Source organism: Chelonoidis abingdonii, chromosome 22, assembly GCF_003597395.2.
Source record: "Chelonoidis abingdonii isolate Lonesome George chromosome 22, CheloAbing_2.0, whole genome shotgun sequence".
In the NCBI taxonomy this organism is placed as follows: domain Eukaryota; kingdom Metazoa; phylum Chordata; order Testudines; family Testudinidae; genus Chelonoidis; species Chelonoidis abingdonii.
Genome location: NC_133790.1, coordinates 22,440,340 through 22,460,946, shown reverse-complemented (window position 1 = coordinate 22,460,946; position 20,607 = coordinate 22,440,340). Strand labels below are relative to the sequence as shown.

The following is a 20,607-nucleotide window of genomic DNA, read 5'->3' as shown; positions in this document are numbered from 1 at the left end:
GATCTTAGCCATGGAGCGTGGACCCTTCAGGTGCTCCCTCCGTGGGATTCTGCATCAACGGATTTCCTCCTGACCCCCATAGTTGGAGTTTCTGCAGTCTGCTCAGATGTCTGGTATTACTATAGCTGATCCTTGAGTCAGTTTCCTGAACACTACCTGATTTCCAAGGACCAGTATGAGCTCTTCAGTACCCTGAGCTCCATCCCACTATGCTGTGGGAATCAGTTTCTCCTTAACCACTGTTGTATCAATCATCCTCCTGTGCTTCCTTGGAAATATGACAGTGTGCTCTGGGATTCATAGTGCTAGGTGTTCAATCTTTGTGGTACTATACTAATTGGCGCATTTCTCTTCTCTGCTCATAGACAAATAGCATGTCCAGGTAAGCAGAACCTTTTCCTCTGCAGCATGTCTTGCTATCTGCATCCCGGTGGGGTTAACAGCAAAGAGGCATTTCCTCTTGTGTTGGTGCATGCACTGGGAGATAAAATCTCCTCAGTGAGTTCCATAACAGCACTGTTCTTAAGTTTGTTTGCTATACCAGCCTAAAGAGTCCATTTATTTGTCTTCATTACTTCCCTTCACTTCCTTTGCCTTTGTCACTGTGCTTTAGTCACTTACATCTCTTTGTGGAAGGTGATGGCATAGTGCTCCTCAGCACTCAACTAACGTTTGGACAGGAGCTAGAGAAGGGATGCTGTATTGCTGCCTGGCCCTATTATCCACACCAGAGTGTCCAGGTTTTCACACTCCACCTAGATCAGAGTAGCGCTGAATTCTACTGCTCACCTTGGGTGTGCGCTGGTGTCAAGGCTGAATCCAGTCTTTCCAGTAGAGCGGTTTCTCAGATTCTCCAAGCTTGTGGTCCCTTTCCAGACTAATGTTCTTTACAATTCTTGTCCCCCAAGATCTTGAACGCTTAACATGAGCAAGTGACATTTTGTAACCACAACATACCAGAAATTATTTAGTAAGCTTCACAAAACAGAGGTGCAAAAAGGACCCTGTAATTGTGAGTCTGAGTCTGTTTTACTGATGTGCTATGTGCTTTTCAGCTGGGGAGATTATTACTTTTGATCAGCAGTCAGTTGTTATGCTTTCTTTGTAATTGTAATTGAAGCAAAGCTGGACTCTGCATTTCATCCTCTATCTATGAGAACTTCCATGGCTTCTGCAACTACAGCAGAATTAGTCCTTCACAAACCCCCCAAATCTGAGCTCCTGGCCAATGTAAGTTTCAGGGTCTTCCAAAAGAGGCTTGTCTTTTAATAGCCAAGTCAGCACTACTGAGTCAGTTTCTTGCATGGTGAGAGTTGGTTGATCCACTGCTTTTCTCGTGGGTCACCAGCAGAATAGTCCTGCAGATGGAACTCATGTTCTCTAATGCTGAGTTGAGGGTCTGAGGGTTTCTGTTGGGTTCGTCAGTTCCCACAAAGTATGAAACAGGAAAGGTCTTCCAGTTTCCTCTCTGAGATTGAGCAGTTTCCAAACATTCTGTTGTAAGCTTCTACCCTGTTCTCTGTGAACTGAACATTTATCTTCTTCTCTTCTGAGAGAAGGAGATCAGCTTGTTTAGGTGCCCCGAAATTTAAGTGAGGTAGACTCTGCCACCCAAGCTGAATGACTGAAGGAGTGGGCAAGAGGAGGAGTTCTTCCAGAAAACCTGCAGTCATGCTCTAAATCCAGAGTCAGGCTGATTTCAATGTGATTTCACTGTGCTGGTTAAAAGGCACCCAGATCCTCACAGAGCAATGCAAAAAAAGCCAAGAATCATTGGATAAGACTTCAACAGCTTTCATGAAGGACCTTGCACAGTTTTCAGGCATTTAAGAGCATGGTGGTGTGTGTGACACAGTGAAACCATGAGGCTTTAGGTACTGTCTCACATGTTGTCGTCACCTTGGTGTCATCCTTGGAGATTGCAGTACACTTTTCACACCGAATGTGGAACCTTGACTGCTTGCTGTCGCAACTAAACAGTCTCCAGTTGTGCATCTCCACACAGCATTTCAAAAGAACGAGTTTTCAATAAGCCCATCAGAAACCTAGCACTTGCTGGAAGTTACATGAGAGCAGGGATATCTATTGACTTGGTGAGAATTGTTTAGTTGTTCTTCTTGACCCGTGAAAAGGGAACCATCCTCAGTAATTTCACTAATAGAGGCTAAAGTGGTTGGTTAAGGTCTGTGTGCATGGGGACCTGCTTTTCAAGTTTAATTGTGCTTGTATGGTTTAAGGTAATTCCAGGCACACACAGGTGCAAGGTTAATACTGTTAGCAGAGGCTCTAGCAGCCTGCAGCACACACTCAGTTTCTGCACTGGTTAAAATTGAACCACTAACGGGGGTTCTTGGGATACAATAATATTGTGGACTCAAAGGGCCACACCGCAATGGGCCTTTTGTGTGTCTATTTTATCACTTTCAACTTATAGAATCTTATGGGAAACTTTTTATTTTGTGGCAATTTCCTACAACTCCCTGGACCTGGTCTGTCTGAATTTCCTCTCCTCTCCCTGGTCGGGTGGAGGAAGGTGTGACGCACAGTTTGGGAAACCCTGCTCTAAAGCATCTATAGGTTTCATAGTGCTTTCCTTCCAGCTGTGACGGTGTCTGTGTCCAACAGGTAACGCACAAAGCAACAGGGAAGGTGATGGTGATGAAGGAGCTGATCCGCTGTGATGAGGAGACACAGAAGACTTTCTTGACAGAGGTAGGAGCGAGATCTCAAGTAAGGCCAGGGAGCCAGTTGTGTGAGGATTCGAGCTCCTCTCTGCCCCTGGTAGTAATGCATACCAGCGATCTTAGCAGGGAAGCAGCATGTTGGGGGAAGAAGGGACCTGGTTGGAAACATGTCACAATTAAACATGACTGACTTATTCAGAAAATGAAGATGACTTATTGAAAATTAATGAATAGAAAGTCTAAGAGGCACTCTGAGCCTAAGAGGCTATTTGGTTGAACTGTGCTTAGTGAATATAAGTGTAAAACGTAGGATGCATCCTGTACAGCAAGCTTTCCAGTATAAAACATTAATAGGAAACAGCTGACTCAGAGACTAAGAGCTGGAAGATGTTCCATTTAGTTACAGCAGAGAAGGGAATTTTTAAATCAACCTATTGAATGGCTGCCTTCCTCGTTCCCCAAAGCCAGGCTTCTCTGAAAAGTAGCTTCCTAAATACTTGAATGCTTCTCTTCTGGCCCTAAATGTATCATACAGCACACTAGCTGCAGTGTGGATGTCTTGTCAGCTAAACCATAACCAGCCTAGAGGCTCTCCAGCCTGATCACTGTCTTTCAAGAATCAAGTAATAATGGAAAGAAAAGAGGCAACCATGATCATTGAATTGTCTTAAATTTGGGTTTTGAATGGCTTTTCGTCTGATACCTCTGAGAGGTACAGTGGGGCTCTATGGACGGTTTATGCCCCTTCTCTCCCAGTGCGGGGACCAGTAAGTAAAGCTACTGAGAATCTCAGGAAGGCCTATACCAATCTTTCATGGAGGTGGTGGGAATGTTTCTGTCTCCACAGGTGAAAGTGATGCGCAGTTTGGATCACCCCAATGTGCTGAAGTTCATTGGTGTACTGTACAAGGACAAGAAGCTTAACCTTCTCACGGAGTACATTGAAGGGGGGACTCTAAAGGACTTCCTCCGTAATGCGGTGAGTAAATGCCCCCTGAAGCATGTATGGGCATCCTGATGGCTCTCTGGCCAGTGTGAAACAGGTGCCCTGGCTACACAACACTGTCTTTCTGCTGCTGAGTGTCCACAAGGAGCTCAATGAGCTGGAATGTCATCTCTCCTTTGAAGCTGATTCCTCCAGGTGAAGGGAAGCTTCCCCTACTTTTGCACATGCTGTAGCTGGCCTGTAGATAGACCATCTTGCTCTCCTGGACTATATCCTCTTTCTCCAGTTCTAGCAGGAGGTGGTCAGCTAGTGCGATGAGACCTGATCACTCAGGAGTTGTCATTGTTTTGCAGGACCCTTTTCCTTGGCAGCAGAAGGTCAGCTTTGCCAAAGGAGTTGCTTCAGGAATGGTGAGTTGAGTGTTCTGTTGAGACTGCTCCTGCAGGATTCTGGGTTGAAGCATGGAGGGTTGATGTAATAGTATGTTATATAATGGCCTGCAGAAGCTGCATGGTAGTTAGGGAAATACTGAATGTTTTTACCAATGTTTTGAGGGGGTTAACTCCAAAGGATGAATTCACGAGACTTGCTCTAATGCTGCTTTCTGTCCTTCTGTTTCAGGCCTATTTGCACTCCATGTGTATCATCCACAGAGACCTGAATTCACATAATTGTCTGATCAAACTGGTGAGCTGGTATATGGTCCTTCCTTTGTCTTTTCTCCTCCCTCTGCTTTTCTCATGTACTGTTAGCTTCCATGGACACACTAGACCTTCTGGTTACTGTCCTTGGCAGCGTGGAGGCGATCCCATGTTGTAAGCCTTCTAGCATGTATCTCAGTTTTCATTTCAATGTCCCCATAAATGAAAGTTCCACGCCTAATCTTTTACTTTCACTCCTTTAATCCTGGTCACACCCTTGAGTCCTCTCCTATTTCTAAACCCTTTATACTCTGTTGTAGCTTCTTCCCCACTAGCTGTTGCTGAGTTGAGCTGTATACTTGGCTCTCCTAACCTTTGTCCATAAATTGCACCTACCGTCCCTTTTGTTTCTTCTCTGATCATTCATTTTGTCTCACTAACTCCTCAAGAATCCTGGGGGCGCTCTCTCTCTTTTAATATGCTATGAGATCTCAGCTGTGGGCTTCATTCCCTCAGCCTTGACTCTCAATCTCCCCTTAGTCTGAATATCGGATCTACCACTGGGCCGCAACCCCAAGGTCAAATCTGAGCAGAGTGTTTGCTAGGAAAGACTTCTGGTAGAATCAGATAAGCTGGATAGAGAGCCAAATGCATTATAGCAACTGTAAGAAAGTTAATGGAGTTAACTCCTTCCCTGCATGAGCAGTAGAGTCCTGTGGCACCTTATAGACTAACAGATGTATTGGAGCATGAGCTTTCGTGGGTGAATATCCACTTCGTCAGATGCCTGCATGAGGACTCATGGGCTGTCTTCTCTCTTTACCCTATCTGACCTTGTTTCCCCCTACTCAAGACTGCTGGACTCCCATGTTCGCTGCATTCTACTAGCTAGCTGCAGGAGGTTCCTTATTACCTGCCTGCACAGCTGCTGCTATTGTTACATTTAATGTGCAGTTTATAAGTGACAAGAAATATAGCCGCTCTGTGCTAATGAGTCACCTCTGGGAGGAGCTGAGAGGGAATCAGTTGTTTGTGATTAAATCCCTTGGCTAGGATAACACTGTGGTGGTTGCTGATTTTGGACTGTCTCGGCTGATTGTGGAAGAAAGAAAGAAACCCACCCTGGAAAAGCCATCTGTCAAGAAGCGAACTCTACGCAAGAGCGACAGGAAGAAGCGCTATACTGTGGTCGGGAACCCATACTGGATGGCGCCGGAGATGTTAAATGGTAAGATGCTCATACTGTGGCAGGTGTGGAGCTACCTCAGGGCACTGGTGTAGGAATGACAGGATTATTGGAAACTCCAGCTGTTGGCAGCAATCAAATCTATTAGCTGCCTAGGACTCTAAACCTTCTAATACACAAGCTTCTTTCTTGTCAACAAATCTGGTGGATGTGCTTTCCCTTGCACGTCGGCCCTGCTAAATTTCCCTGCGGCCAGTAACATAAACAGCAAGAAATGGGGAGCCCATTCCTGAGATTTGTCAAGCTTCTTTGGGAGGGGTAATGGGCCTATACCTGCTATCATCCAGATGCTGGAGGCAACAAACAAGAGGCTTGAAACAATGCGATTGCTTTGAAATTAACTTCAGTCTTGTGTCTCTAACATCCTTAGGGATGCAGTGAATGGGCTGTGCTTCATAGAAATGTAAAATAGAACTGTGGGCAAACTTGTAATGTTTAGTCTGCCCAACATTAGAGGGGAATCCAGCTGTTGCTTGGTTCCCCCCCACACACACTCGGAGTCGGGAGGGCAGTGGCTATATATCTTGAGGGGCAGATCTTCTCTGGCACTGGGTTAAGGGCAAACGCATGTCCCCGATGGGATCTGCTGCCTGTGTGGGACCCGAGTGAGGGGAGAATGCAAACTCAGCTGTTTCTCGTGAATTGGGCTTCCATGTGACCAGGGCATGGCTGCAAGGCAAACATATGAACCAGTAGAACTGCCCCTAAATCCTCCAGAAAGAACAAACAGGGTCATGGTTGCACTATCAAGTATTGCCTGGCTGACTTCAACATCAGGCTGTTCTTAGGAATCTCTTGGGAAAAGGAAGACTCTGGTTTTATGGCCTCTACCCTCCCTATCCTGCTGCTCTCTGCTACCACTTTCGATGCTGCCCTCTTCTTCCTTTGAGCTCTGTGCTGTTGGGCCCTTCAGAGCCTGGCAAAGGGTTATCCTGCTTTCCAAGGCATTAGAGTAGTGATGCAGGAACACTAATGTATAGCATGCCTGGCACTTGCCAAGAAAACTGCCAGCTGTGCCCCCAAGATAGTCTGCTCTGGGATACTGGGGCTCTTCCCAGATCCAACACTCGCTTGGCCCTGCCACAATTCCATTCCTGGCTGTGGAGGGAGGCCTCTGTCTTTGCCTGGTGAGACCAACCCTGTGGATCCTGTCTCGCGCAGGGGCCTGCTTTCCCTGTCTCAGCCCTCTGCTTTCTGAGATCGTTAGCACTTAATTTATTACCTCTGCAGTCACTGCAGCAGAAATTGGGCATCCAGCTTCCTGGGCAGCCAGTGTTGGCTTAGCATACCATGGAAGTGCATTGGAAGGACTGTCAGTGTGAATGGCAAAGGCTGTCTGGATTTGACATCAGCAGTCACTTGACCCCCGGGGCCATTTAGGACTCTGCAATAGAACCCTTTCTCCTCCCTTGAAACTGAGCTGTATTATAGGCCTTATGGAAATGAATTGTTTGTGTGCGTAATGGCAGTGAAAGAGAGCTGATTTTGATAGACGTTTTTTGGCTACCCACAGACTGACTACAGCGGTTGCAGTTTCCACCCCTGCCTCTCCACAGTGCTTCTTGTTCTATCTGAACTAACCTTCTAAGCAGTCCTTCAGCTCCATGTCCCGTTCCCTTCTCTGCAATCTGTGGATCATGCCAGTTACAGTGGAGGCTCCTGTGATAACTGAAGCCACCAAACTGTTGTTGGATGGTGTTTACTCTAGGTCATTATCCAGCTAAGATACTGTCCCCATTTCCCAGGCTCTGGCAGGAATATGGTGCACAAACTTCCTTGTGGTGGTCTGTCAAGAAAAGTTGCCATGGAAACTTTACAGCTTTATTCTGCTGCCTGGAATCCTGTTTGTACCTCACTCTTGCAGTAACATACTTCCATTAGTGCAGTGGGGAATACACCTGACCTTTCCAGGCTGCATCCAGTAAGTTTGGAGCCACCAAGTGAATTTATTCACTGCTACTTTAAGCCAGCACCACAACAGTTGATCAGAAATGCTCAACAAAGGCTGATGGTGTGAAAACCAGAGTGTTCTCCCCTCACAGAGCAATCCCTTCAGAAATGTGGAATGCGGGAGGGCTGTTGGCTACTCCAGCCTGTACCTGCATGCTAAAGAACAGCTAAGGTGGGCATTGAACATAAGACATAATTGGTTTTTATTCGATTCATTTCCTTGCAAAATAGCGATGGGGGGGAGCAGCCACCAGGCTCTGAAACTAGATGCAGCTGCTCTAGATGTGCATGCTAATTGCTGCTTTGCCATGCTAGAAACCCTCTTGCTCCCCTACATGAGTGACTAACCCCAGCTCTGCCTGGGAAACAAATCTAGCATTGTAAAATGGTCATGAGTGCATCTCTGCAGGCAGGGACACCTCTTCCCCCACCCTTACCAGGATGCTGCTGAGAAAAGTCATGTTTTACTTGTCTGAGCACGGCTGTGCTTGACTCCACTTCAGAGCACTCGCTGGCCTGCTAGGCTGCCTGGCCCTGACTAGTGAATCCTTCTTGGTGCTAGCATATAGGCTGCTGCACAATGGGATGCTATTCGGCCTGACTGCACTAGGAACATCTCTAGCTCACAAAGTTGCCTGTCTTGTATTTCCTGCAGGGCAGAGTTATGATGAGACTGTGGACATCTTCTCGTTTGGGATTGTTCTCTGTGAGGTAAGTCCAGGCCACACTTGGGTGTCTAGTGGGTCTGAGCAAGAGTGCTTCCAAACATCACCGGGGTCCTGTCCTACCTCTTCCTCTCCATACACAACAAAAGGCAGCTCTGTGCAGCTGAGCCTGGGGTTCCTGACTCAAATGTACTGTGGCTAGGACAAGTCTGGGGAGTTGCACCTTGCATGCCCATCTCACTCCCCTTAGTGTGGGGGTGGGAGGGAAGAGGGCACTTATTGCTTTGTTGGTGCAGTTCCCTCCTTAAACTTAGAACTGGTGCTGGGAAGGAGAAAATCTGGCTCTAGTGCAAAAATCTTAGGATTTAGGTGGCATCTTCCAGGAACATGGAAGCTTAGAGCTGAGATTCCTTCTCTCTTCCTGAACCCTGGGTCTCCAGCCTGTAATTAACCATGGTAATTCAGGGCCTTTGTAAGGTGAGATTTGACACTAGAGAGGTGGTAAATTTGTCTGAAGATGAAAAGTGGGGTTCAGTTTGCAGATCCTCCTTCTGGAAGGAATACGCCTGGTCTGGCTGCACAGCGACTTCTCTGCCCCACTCCTGCTGTGTGTAGGAAATAGGCCATCTCTTTTCTCCATGGTATGAATGTCTGATACAGATCCAAGAACTAATATCCTGTGTGCCTAAAACTTCTCCCCACCGCCTTCCCTTGCAACACAGCCAGATGTGCATTATGTACAGATTGTTCCCAAAGGAAAGCACAACCTTTTAAAGTACTCACTGTGTATAGAAGTGAGAGCAGTCGGGTGGCAAGGAGCCCCAAATTGGAGTTTTCCTCTTAATGCTTGGGTGGAGAATATGGAAAAAATGTCATATGCATAAATGGTACCGCTCATCTAGAACACTGTACTGGTAACCAATGTTCCCTTTAATTTTTTCTATCCAAGTGCAGAATTAATTTTGTGCACCAATATCGAGGTGGTGTGCGCCACCAGTAGAAACAAAAAACCTAGATATGATATATATTTATTTGTTAAAAGTTGCCATTGGGATAATTACTCCAGCCAGGACAGGTTAGGTATTTTAGAACTCACTACTCAATTAAATTTAAGCCCGAGAGAGAAATAAAACTATGAAATGCATAGACCAGTCAAAATAACAGCACTTTGAAAGAATAAAATTACAGAGAACATATATGTGCATTGCAGGAAGTACCAAGAAATAACAAGTATGTGTTGAAGTGTGTGTCAGAGACAGAATGCATGTGTGCTGGCTGCTGGGGAAGTCTGAGACACTGTGCTCTGTCTCTTTAAGGCACTCACCAAAGGCTCAGACCAAAGCAGCTGAGCTCTCCTGTTCCTGAGACCTGTCCCCCCTCCCCTGCTCTGCAGAGATGGGATACATGGGGTGGAGGGAGGGGGACACCCTGACATCAGTGCTCCTCTGTGCCCCCCTCTCTCCCACCCGCTCTGCACAGCAAGCAGGAGGATCCCAGGAGCAGTTGGCCAGGGGCTCCAAGAGAGAGGGCAGGAGCAATGTGGCTGCAGAGCAGAGCGGGGAGGGGCACCTGAACACAAACTGCTGTGCCTGGCTCTCCTTATCAAGTGCTAATCAATCACTCCTGGGTGGCCCTGCCACTGTGCAGCTTAGAGGGAATGCAGCTGGTAACCATCTTGAAGGTTAGTGCAAAATGGCAGGTGGGGTGCAGAGAACAGTAGCAAGAATGAGTACGGGCCTAGATATTCTTAAAGTGGGACTGAAAAAATTTGGTTTGCTTACTTTAGAAAGGAGACACATAAGAGGAAACATGATAGAATATCTGTGATAGAGAGGTTCTCTTCCTCCCATCTCATAAGTAACACACACTTTCAATGAAGTTGAAAGTTAGAAAACTTAATGATAAAAATAATTTTCTACACAATGCACAGACTTTGGAACTACTTGCCACATGATGTGGTTGTGGTCAACAACTTTGCAATATTCAAAGCAGGACTGTATATGGGTAACAAGAACATCCAGTTAGCATAAAGTATTGTAACACAGTATTGGAAGAGAAATAAAACCTCATATTTCAGGTCTTAAATCAATGTAGGTGTTAGGGATTAGGCTGAGACTTTGGGGGGTGGGGGCAGATTATCACACATCTGCCTGTTCTGGGGTTTGTTGCACATTCCTCTGAACCGTTTGTTGTTGGCCACTGTCAGGGATGGGATTCTAGACCATATTGACCACAGGTCTGAGCCAGTCAGGCAATTACATTCCTAGGCTTTGACTGGCGTCCTTCTGTATCCAAGGTGACTGGTAGAGTTCAGTGGAAAATGTGTTCAGTGTTAGAAGCCCTTAGACAGAGGCAGAGAACCTAATAGTGTCCTGTGTATTCTACAGTCTTCTTCCTCATTTCTTTCCTCTGCTTGGGTTTTCCTTCTGAGATTTTTTGATTGGTCTCTGTAATAATGAGTTTGATGCACCATTTCTTTCCCTCCCTACTTTGTCACCCTCCTGTTGCTCCTGCAATGTACTTCAGAGCTCACTGCACATCCCCACTTGCCTTCCCCCAGCTCCCTGGCATGTGAGCTGTGTTGGGGGAGGAGGGGTTTGATAGCATAATGACATCACAGAGGGCTGTGTGCATGCTGTAAGATGTTAATACCCTGGGAGCAGAGGAATTGCTTCCTCCTTCAGTGCATGGATTGATAGTGGCTAAGACACTGCACAATCTGCACTAAAGCTAAGGTTGTATCGTACTCCTTCCAGCAATACCCTAGGGACGGGGAGATTGAATTTGGGCTTGGTATTCCTCTGCCATAGCAGGGAGAGACTTCTCGGGTCAGCCCCTGTACTGCCTGTGAGGTTTGCCTGTATTAAATGGTGTCGCCTTGATCCTCCTTCATGCAACAAGCCCTTCTGTAGCTGGGGACTGGTACAATTCTAGCTCTGCTCCCCTTGCCCTGTAATCAGACATGAATTGTAATGTTTCCAGGGAGCCAGCCTAGCTCTAGAGACAGCAGCCCCCACCGGCTAGCCCTTAGCTGCTGTCCCTGCTGCTACAGTCGCTGTACCTGAGCACTTCTTTCTCCTCTAGATCATTGGGCAGGTGTATGCTGACCCTGACTGCCTCCCTCGCACACTGGATTTTGGCCTCAATGTAAAGCTGTTCTGGGAGAAGTTTGTTCCTGCTGATTGCCCTCCAGCCTTCTTCCCTCTGGCTGCCATTTGCTGCAGGCTGGAACCAGAGAGCAGGTAAGGGGTGTGAAATGGGTGAGCCCTGGGTCTAATCTCTGGTTCTCTTCAGTTTGTATCTTTGCTTCTCTCCGGCTGGAAGATGCCCTCTCCTCCTGCCCCCACTGGGAAGGTGTTGCTCTGCAAAGTGGGTCAGAGTGGGATGGCAGGTGTGTGCTAATATCCAGGGCACTTTGGTTGCTGTGTCATCACTTCATGGAGGAGTTTTTTGCTGCTGTCTTCCTTTCCCCATCACTGTCCCAGGAGCTAGTCCGCTGCTGTCCTGTTGACCCGTCTCTCTTACCTGTCTTATCACTTCTTTCTAGGCCCCCGTTTTCAAAGCTGGAGGATTCCTTTGAAGCCCTTTCTCTCTACCTGGGAGAACTCGGCATCCCCCTCCCTTCCGAGCTGGAGGAGCTGGACCACAATGTGAGCATTCAGTATGGGCTGAGCCGTGACAAGCTACCTGAAAACACAACCTAGATGGCCCATCCCGTGATCCGTGCTACTTTTCATTGGATCCCATACGAGTGACATGGAGGGGAGATGTACTTCGGCCACCCTGCAGGGCATTCAGAGGGCACCAACTTCATACTTGGTGTATCACCTCTCCCTCCCCCATCAAACAGACATGGCGGTTTAGTTTCATCTCCTGGTTTCACTGTGGATTTATGGCACCTTCTGCAAGTGGAAAGGGTTATTTCCTGCCTGCTGCATCAAGGAGAGCTGCTCAACACAAAGGGGAAAACACAATTCTTTGGGGCCTGTCTGGCCTTGTATCACTGTGGTGCCTTAGAACTTGACATGTGACTGTAAGCTGTGAAATAGTCCTGGCCTATCTGCCAGGAAGGGAATCACTATAGGAAGTCTCCTTTGTTAGGAACTGCTTTTCTGGAATCACTTGTCCCAGACTTTAGTGACTGTGCTCTCTTTGGACAGCCTGGAATACACTGAACTGGGAAAACCAGGCCCCTGGCAAAGGGCTCAGTCAGGGACTCCATTGCTTTTCTGTATGCCAGGGTGGGAGTTCCTGAGCTGCCTAGTGGTTGGGAGAAGCTCTAGGAATTGAGGGGAGCTTGAACAGAATGGTTGTGGTATCATGTCTGTGGGTAGAATTTGTCTCGGTTAGTGTAGTTCACCCTCCAAGGCCCTGATCAGAAACACTACAACCAGTGAAAACTGGACTTTGCTCACCCTCCTGATGTGAATGAGGCTCTGATCCGAGTCCAGAGGGTAAGAAGGGGGAGACTGAGTGGTTCCCAGGTATGCTTTCAGCTCTTATCAACACCTTCAGCTACTGAAGCCACACAACCAGTCCCCCAGCCTGGGACCTCATATCAGGCAAAAGGACACAAGTCTGAATGCCCAGAACTGCAGCAGCACTCTGATCCTGATGTGCTGTATACATAGGAGACTTGTCCCCCCAAGACTTGTGCCTTTTTCTGGGCATTTGACCTGGTGCAGTGAGATACATGTCTCATAATGGTGGCAGAATATACCTGGTGGTGAGCTGAATAGCACTATGCTGAGGCATTTGGCTTGGACTAGGTGAGTGTTGTTTGAGATGGATAACCCTCATGAGCGGAAGGAATTTGAGGGCAAGGACAGATGTTAGTGAATTGGAGTCTCATGTCTTCTGTCCTCTGCGTGTACTAGCTGGAGGATTCATAATTCAGTAGCTATTACTGTCCTTCTCCAGAAAGACCTGCAGTGGAGGCGGGGGGGGGGGTGTCCCATAAGTGTCTCTGCCACTCAGTTATCTGTTCTGGAGCCCCTGACACAGAACTTAGTCTCATTCTCCAAACAGAATTCTTCTCCAGAGTCATGCCATGCATTGAGGGAACAGAGCCTGGAGAGGGAAGGAGGCAGCATATTCACTGGAGCTTTGAACTGGGGCATTAGAGGGAAATGGAAGAGGAAGGAAACAACTTCCCTAGTAATATGTGGCTGTTGCTACCCAGTCAAAGGCTGGCTGGCTGAGTCCACTTGAGTTCCATGCCCTCTTGGTAAAACTGGATTCAGTCTCTGCTCTTCTTTGCAACCCCATAATCTTCTAGTGAGGAATATGTTAATGTTTGTTCCTCGGATCTCTAAGGTGCTGGGAATATGTGAAAGCCTGGCCATAGAAATTACATGGGACCAGCCCTCATGTCTGTCTTAAGTTGGTTGTGTTTAATTTGTATGGTGGTGGTTTTAGAAACAGAAGTCCTGTACTGTGAGCGAATGGGGGAGTTGTCAGCTGAGTCCGGTGGATTCAGGCATTCTAATTGTTACAGGACTTTCTTCCTACTACTTAGTAGGATGGGGAAAGTCAAGGGAGGGTGATCTGGGTGATGTGTGGGTGGGCAGTCTTAACTCTGTGATTGCAGAGCACAGTGTTTGTTGACTAAATTAAAAGCAATAAATATACCCTAGGGACATAAAACTGTTTGTCTGCATTTGGAGCTTTGGGGGGAGGGATAGCTCAGTGGTTTGAGGATTGGCCTGCTAAACTCAGGGTTGAGAGTTCAATCCTTGAGGGGGCCGTTTAGGGAACTGGGGTTTAAAAAACAAAACTGGGAATTCATCTTGCTTTGAGCAGAGGGTTGGACTAGATGATCTCCTGAGGTCCCTTCCAACCCTGATATTCTATGAAAACATGAGGCTGCCACACAATGGGACCCCTCACTCAGAGTATCACCAGCAGCGATTTCCCTAGACACCCCTGAATTTCCCCAACACCCCCCTTAATTTTGTGAGCTAGTTACATACCAATTTAGTGACTGTTTAGAAATCTGAATTTAAACTGAAACATTAATACACACTGTAAAAGCTTATACAGTGTATGATAAAATATGTGTATCTGAAAAAGTATACTTGATTTGAAAAGTATGAACATAGACTAGCTTCCTTGCTTCCTTATACACCTGTTGTTTTTTTTGATGTCAGTGCATTCATGATGTTGGTCAACGTAATAATATCAAATGATGATTTGTAAGCAAAGTCTAAATGAGCTCTCCCTGACAGCTAGTGATGAGCTGAGGCTGCCGGGCCAGATTATATTTACATTCACACCTAATCCATCTAGGTATCCAGCAAACAGAGCTGTGTTGTCCAAGTGATAGATTTTGGCTGGGGTTGGGTTACAAACCACTTGAATGTGGGGGGGTGGGGCGGGGGATAAAAATGTTTGTTCTTATTGTTATGAGTAACGGGCAGTAGAACTGTACTTAGCCTGTGATGATTTTGAAGGCAGATCAAGAGAGTGAGTGGGGAATCTGTCCCTCTCCAACGTGTTTAAAGACAGAGCTGATTAGGCTCCATAGATAGTCTTTTTTGTTCTGTTAAGTAGACCACTGCAGCTGAAATCACTGACTTTATCAGGGCTAAGTGCTTAGTTCCTGTTGTGGGGGACAGCACTTTCTGTGGAAGAGACAGCCCAGACTGCACTAGCAGTGAGGATTCCCCCAATGAAAAGAGCTCAGCTGAAATGACTGAGAGCTGGTGGAACCTCAAGAGACCAACTCAGCAGAGGTCACAGGGCAGTGGCAAGCAGAAGGTGACTGCGCAGGTCAATTTGGCAACAGGAGCGGTGGAGTGAACGGCTGGCACAACGAACAGCCTGGTGGCCAGAGCAAACAGCGAAGAGCAGCTGGAGGAACAAGCAAGGTTGCCGCCCGCCTTGTCCCACCACCTGGAAGGTGTACTCACGTGAAAGCACCTCCTGAACTCTGAGAGTCTCACTCTCCACTGATCCAAGGACAACACTGGTGAGTCTGGGCTGCGGGGAGAGGGAAAAGTTACATAAACATTTGTTTATTGGACTATGTTTTAGTCACTTTGCGGTAGTCCTAGAATGCTAGATTTGTGACTAGGAATGGAAACTTATATAAATGTTTCCTAGTAGGCCAAGATTTTTAAAAATGCATTATTGCCAAGGTTGTTCATTCTCACATTGTTGCTTCTTGAGAGGTCATTATGTTGGGAGTTTCTGTACTTAACATTTTTATTATTATAATTAATTTTTACATAAGAATGGTCATACTGGGTTCAGACCAATGGTCCATATAGCCCAGTATTCTGTCTTACAACAGTGGTCAAGGCCAGGGCGCTTCAGAGGGAATGAACAGAACAAGTAATCATCAAGTGACCATCCCCTGTTGCCCATTCCCAGCTTCTGGCAAACAGGCTAGGGACACTCAGAAGCATGGTATTTGCATTCCTCCCCATCCTGGCTAATAGCCACAGATGGAACCTGTTCTCCAGGAATTTATCTAGTTCTTTTTTATAATCCTGTTATAGTTTTGGTCTTCACAGCATCCCTTGGCAAACGAGTTCAACTGGGGCTGACTTTATATTGTGTGAAGAAGTACTTCCTTTTTTTTTTTTTTTTTAAACCTGCTGCCTATTAATTTCATTGGTGACTGCTAGTTCTTAGTGTTATGTTGAAGGATTAAATAACATTCCTTACTTCACTTTCTTCACACCAGTCAAGATTTTGTAGACCTCTATCATATCCCCTTAGTCATCTCTTCTAAGCTGAAAATTCCCAGTCATTTTAATCTCTCCTCCTGTTTCAGATTTCCACCCTGATCATTTTACTTGCCCATCTCTGTACCTTTTCCAATTCCAATATATATTTTTTAGGATGGGTGACCAGATCTGCACACACATATTCAAGGTGTGGGTGTACCATGGATTTATATAGAGACAAACAATGTGATATTTTCTGTCTTATCTATCTAGCTTTCTTAATGATTCCCAACATTGTTTTGCTTTTGACTGCTGCTGCACATTGAGAGTGGATTTTTCAGAGAACTATCCACAATGACTCCAAGATCTCTTTCTTGAGTGTTAACAGCTAATTCAGATGCCATCATTTTGTATGTAATAGTTGAGATTGCTTTCCCATGGTGCATTACTTTGCATTTATCAACATTGAATTTCAATTGCCATTTTGTTGCCCAGTCCACCCAGTTTTGTGAGATCCCTTTGTAGCTCTTCGCAGTCTGCTGGGAACTTAACTATCTTGGAATAGTTTTGTATCATCTGCAAATTTTGCCACCTGCCTTTACCATTTTTCCAGATGAATATGTTGAACAGTCCTGGTCCCAGTACTGACCCCTCAGGGATTTACCACTATTTATCTCTCTCCATTCTGAAAACTGATAATTTATTCCTACCCTTTGTTTCCCATCTTTTAACCAGTTACTGATTCCATGAGAGGACTGCCCTCTTATCCCATATGGCTTACTTTTTTCAAAAGTCAATTTAAATTAAATACATTTTAAAAAAAATTTTTAAAATCTAGAATCTGTTGTGTGTTTTTGGTGTAACTTGCATTTCCTTATGCCTAAATTTGCATAATCCTAGACAAAACATTTACTTTATTCATATCTCCTTTATTGGACTTGACACCCCGCCCCCCACCCGTAAATTCGAACACGTCCGCCCTAATTTCCATTCCTGGGGAAACCACTGATCCCAGGGCCCTCAGACTGGTAAGCTGCAGATCTGACTTGACTTGAGGGCAAGGGCTTTGTAGAAGATTAGGATCTCACAATCTGAACCTATGTGTAAATCCCTACAGTAGTGCCCTTAACCTAAAGGTAGGTGGAACAGGTGGCAGTTTAAAATAAAAAGCATTTGTCACTGCCAGTTTTGAAATCACCTGAACTCTAGCTGCCGTCCTCTTAATCCATGCCAGCCACTGTAACCTTCTGACTGTGTTTTTGCCAGCCTTTCCAAAGGAAGAGGAAGGGAGCTGCCTCTGAGCAGGAAAGTAAAGCAGAATCCACTTCCATCAGAGCAGAAAACGGAATAATTAGATCATCTCTTCACAGGCCCAGGCCTGCTTAGTCACAGTAGCTTGTTCTGGGCTAGTGAACAGGACAGCTGCTTTGTTAGGAATGCTCTGCTCCACTCTAAATGCTAGACTTTGGGCTTGGCTACACTGGAGAGTTGCAGCGCTGGTGAAGGGGTTACAGCGCTGGCAACTCACTCTGTGTACACACTTGGAAAGCCCAGCAGCTGGCAACTCCCTGGCTGCAAGCGCTGGTCTGTACACCTGGTCTGCAATTGGGGTGTAGCGATTCCAGCGCTGGTGATGCAGCGCTGCTCATCAGGTGTGGACACCAAAAGGGCTGTTATTGGCCTCCAGGTATTAGGAGGTATTCCAGCATACCTTTTCGGCCACTCTGCTCATCGTTTCACACTCCACTGCCCTGGGCTCAGGTGACCCGCCCTTTAAATGCCCCTGGGAATTTTTAAAAATCTCCTTCCTGTTTGCTCAGCAGGTGTGGAGTGCAATCAATCAATCAATCACTGACCATGCCTCCACGCCCCAAACGAGCCCCAGCATGGAGCAATGGCGAGCTGCAGGACCTCATCAGTGTTTGGGTGAGGAAGCTGTGCAGTTACAGCTGCGCTCCAGCCGTAGAAATTATGATATCTATGGGCAGATATCAAAGTCCTTGCTGCAAAGGGGCCATGAACGGGATGGCGCTGCAGTGCAGGGTTAAAGTAAAGGAGCTGCGGAGTGCCTATTGCAAAGCCCGTGAGGGAAACCGGCAGCTCAGGTGCTGCCCCCACGACCTGCCGTTTTTACAACGAGCTGGATAGATACTTGGGGTGACCCACTGCAAATCCGAGGACCACGATGGACAGTTCAGAGCCGGGAGAGGAGGGGGAGGGTGTGGAGGAACCAGAGACTGAGGGTACTGGGGTGGTGGAAGATACCCCAGAGTCCCAGGAGGCATGCAGCCAGGAGCTCTTCTCAAGCCAGGAGGAAGCTAGCCAGTCGCAGCAGCTGGAACTTGTTGGTGAAGAAGAAGCAGAGGAGCGTGATTCCCGTAAGCAGCTTTTATTTTAAAGGAAAATGTTTGTAGAGAGGAGGGGGGAGTTTGGCTCCATGGGCGCATGCATGCATGCCTAGATGTGGAATAGCCCATTGATTTGGTCTATCACGTCGCGGTAATCGCTCTGTAATCTCTGCAAAAGTTTCTGCCAGAGCATGGGCAATGTGCTTGCGCAAGTTTATAGGGAGAGCTACCGTGGTCCTTGTCCCAGTCAGGCTAACGCGTCCGCGCCACTGTGCCGTGAGGGGTGGGGGACCATTGCTGCACACAGGCAAGCTGCATAGGGACCAGGGCGGAATCCACATTGGCTGGAGAAGACCCTCCCGCTCTTCCCAGGTGACGCGGAGCAGGGTATTATCTGGAGGATAAAATCCTGTGGAAATGTAGGGATACTGTTCAGTGGACTGTCCCCCCAGCTGCTCTCTGCTTTCCCCAATGCACAAAAATACCATTGAGCCTTATCTGGCAGTCCCCTTCCCAGGGGAGTCACAAAGAAACATTGATTCCAGGAGTAAGTGCTGTGGCAATTGGTGGGTGGTATGGGATCAGTGCACTTTCCCCCCAGCTGCTCTCTGCTTTCCCCAATGCACAGAAAAATCCCATTGAGCCTGACTCACTCAGGCAGCTCCCATTCCAGGGGACTCCCAGCAGAAACATTGATTCATTATGACCAAGCCCCAGTACTCACCATGTCTTCTCTGCTGTTGCCTCTCTGTGCTATGTTAGGTATGTGTAAATGATGCTACAGAAGAGTCTACAAACTCCTGCACCGTGATTATAAACAATGCAGCCTCTGTAATAAATGTTTCTGTTTGTTTTTTTTAAAAGTGTCCTTGAATCAATATGGCTAACAGTACAGAGAAGAGACTCCAGAACTTGAGAAGGCGCAAAGAGAACCAAAGAGATTTGGTGAAAGCAGTTATGAATCAGTATGCCAGAGACAGTAAGAGAGTGCAGGACTGGAGAGAGAAAATGCACCAGTGGAGGCAAACAGAAAGCAGGAAAAAAGAATTGGCTAACAGGAAAAAGAATTGGCAAAGAAGAAAACCACAAAGCAGCTTATAAGCCTCCTGGCGCGCCAAACAGACTGTATGCAGTCACTGGTAGCCATGCAGGCAGATCTATACCCGTGCTAACCCACCCCATCCCAAAGCTCTCTCCCCTTTTGCCCCAGTGTTTGCTCATAACCCCTTCTCCCAGTATCCTGCTTCTTACCACCACCAGCTGCCCCCCCCCACACCTGTACGTTCACCTACCAGCCCTGAGAACTACGACCCTTACCCTCTGCACTCAACCCCCATCACCATGCAGCATAGTAATCCTGAAGTGCAGCAGGCATTGCACAGAGCACTCCAGGCAGGACATATCAAACATCTGACTGTACAGTTCATCACCCTACCCCCCCAACCTTTTATGTACTGTATTTTTAATAAAGGATTTTTTGCTTTTAAAACAGTTTTTATTATTGCAGAAAGAGAAACATACTGTACCCAAGGGAAAAATCATTGTAACCACTGCACTTACCCAGTGCAAGGCACCAAAACATTACTGTTGGCTTTCAGCCTCAAATTGCTCCCTCAAGGCATCCCTAATCCTTGAAGCCCTGTGCTGGGCCTCTCTAGTAGCCCTGCTCTCTGGCTGTGCAAATTCAGCCTCCAGGCGTTGAACCTCGGAGGTCCATTCGTCACTGAATGTTTCACCCTTCCCTTCACAAAGATTATGGAGGGTACAGCACATGCGATATAACCGCAGGGCATGCTGCTTTCCCCCAAGTCTAGCTTTCCATAAAGACACCTCCAGCGTCCTTTAAACAGCCAAAAGCACACTCCACAGTCATTCTGCACCGGCTCAGCCTGTAGTTGAACCGGTCCTTGCTCCTGTCAAGCTTCCCTGTGTATACGGTTTCATGAGCCAAGGCATTAAGGGGTAAGCGGGGTCTCCAAGGATCACAATGGGCATTTCGACGTCCCCTACTGTGATCTTTCGGTCTGGGAAAAAAGTCCCAGCCTGCAGCTTCCTGAACAAGCCACTGTTCCGAAAGATGCGTGCATCATGCACCTTTCCAGGCCAGCCTGTGTAAATGTCAGTGAAACGCCCACGGTGATCCACAAGCGCCTGGAGAACCATAGAGAAATACCCCTTCCGATTAATGTACTCGGATGCCTGGTGGGGTGGGGCCAGAATAGGAATATGCGTCCCATCTATCACCCCCCCCCACAGTTAGGGAAACCCATTTGTGCAAAGCCATCCAGAATGTCCTGCACGTTCCCAGAGTCACGGTTCTTCTTAGCAGGATGCGATTAATGGCCCTGCAAACTTGCATCAACACTATTCCAACGGTCGACTTTCCCACTCCAAACTGGTTCGCTGACCGATCGGTAGCTGTCTGGAGTTGCCATCTTCCAGACTGCAATAGCC

The 20,607-nt window shown here is 47.0% G+C and overlaps 1 protein-coding gene across 3 annotated transcripts in view; it reads left to right on the top strand.

Annotated features, from left to right (window-relative positions):
* LOC116820930 (E3 ubiquitin-protein ligase RNF185) overlaps window positions 1–13,778 on the top strand; it is a 65,060-nt gene extending 51,282 nt beyond the window's left edge. For all 3 annotated transcript variants that reach the window (XM_032773705.2, XM_032773706.2, XM_032773707.2), the window contains 8 exons: window positions 2,626–2,712; window positions 3,532–3,663; window positions 3,984–4,040; window positions 4,252–4,317; window positions 5,325–5,499; window positions 8,123–8,178; window positions 11,217–11,374; window positions 11,680–13,778. In XM_032773705.2, the coding sequence (XP_032629596.1) occupies window positions 2,626–2,712; window positions 3,532–3,663; window positions 3,984–4,040; window positions 4,252–4,317; window positions 5,325–5,499; window positions 8,123–8,178; window positions 11,217–11,374; window positions 11,680–11,836 (888 nt within the window). In that variant the 3' untranslated portion in view covers window positions 11,837–13,778. The remainder of the gene's footprint in view (window positions 1–2,625; window positions 2,713–3,531; window positions 3,664–3,983; window positions 4,041–4,251; window positions 4,318–5,324; window positions 5,500–8,122; window positions 8,179–11,216; window positions 11,375–11,679) is intronic.
* The last annotated feature ends 6,829 nt before the right edge of the window (window positions 13,779–20,607 follow it).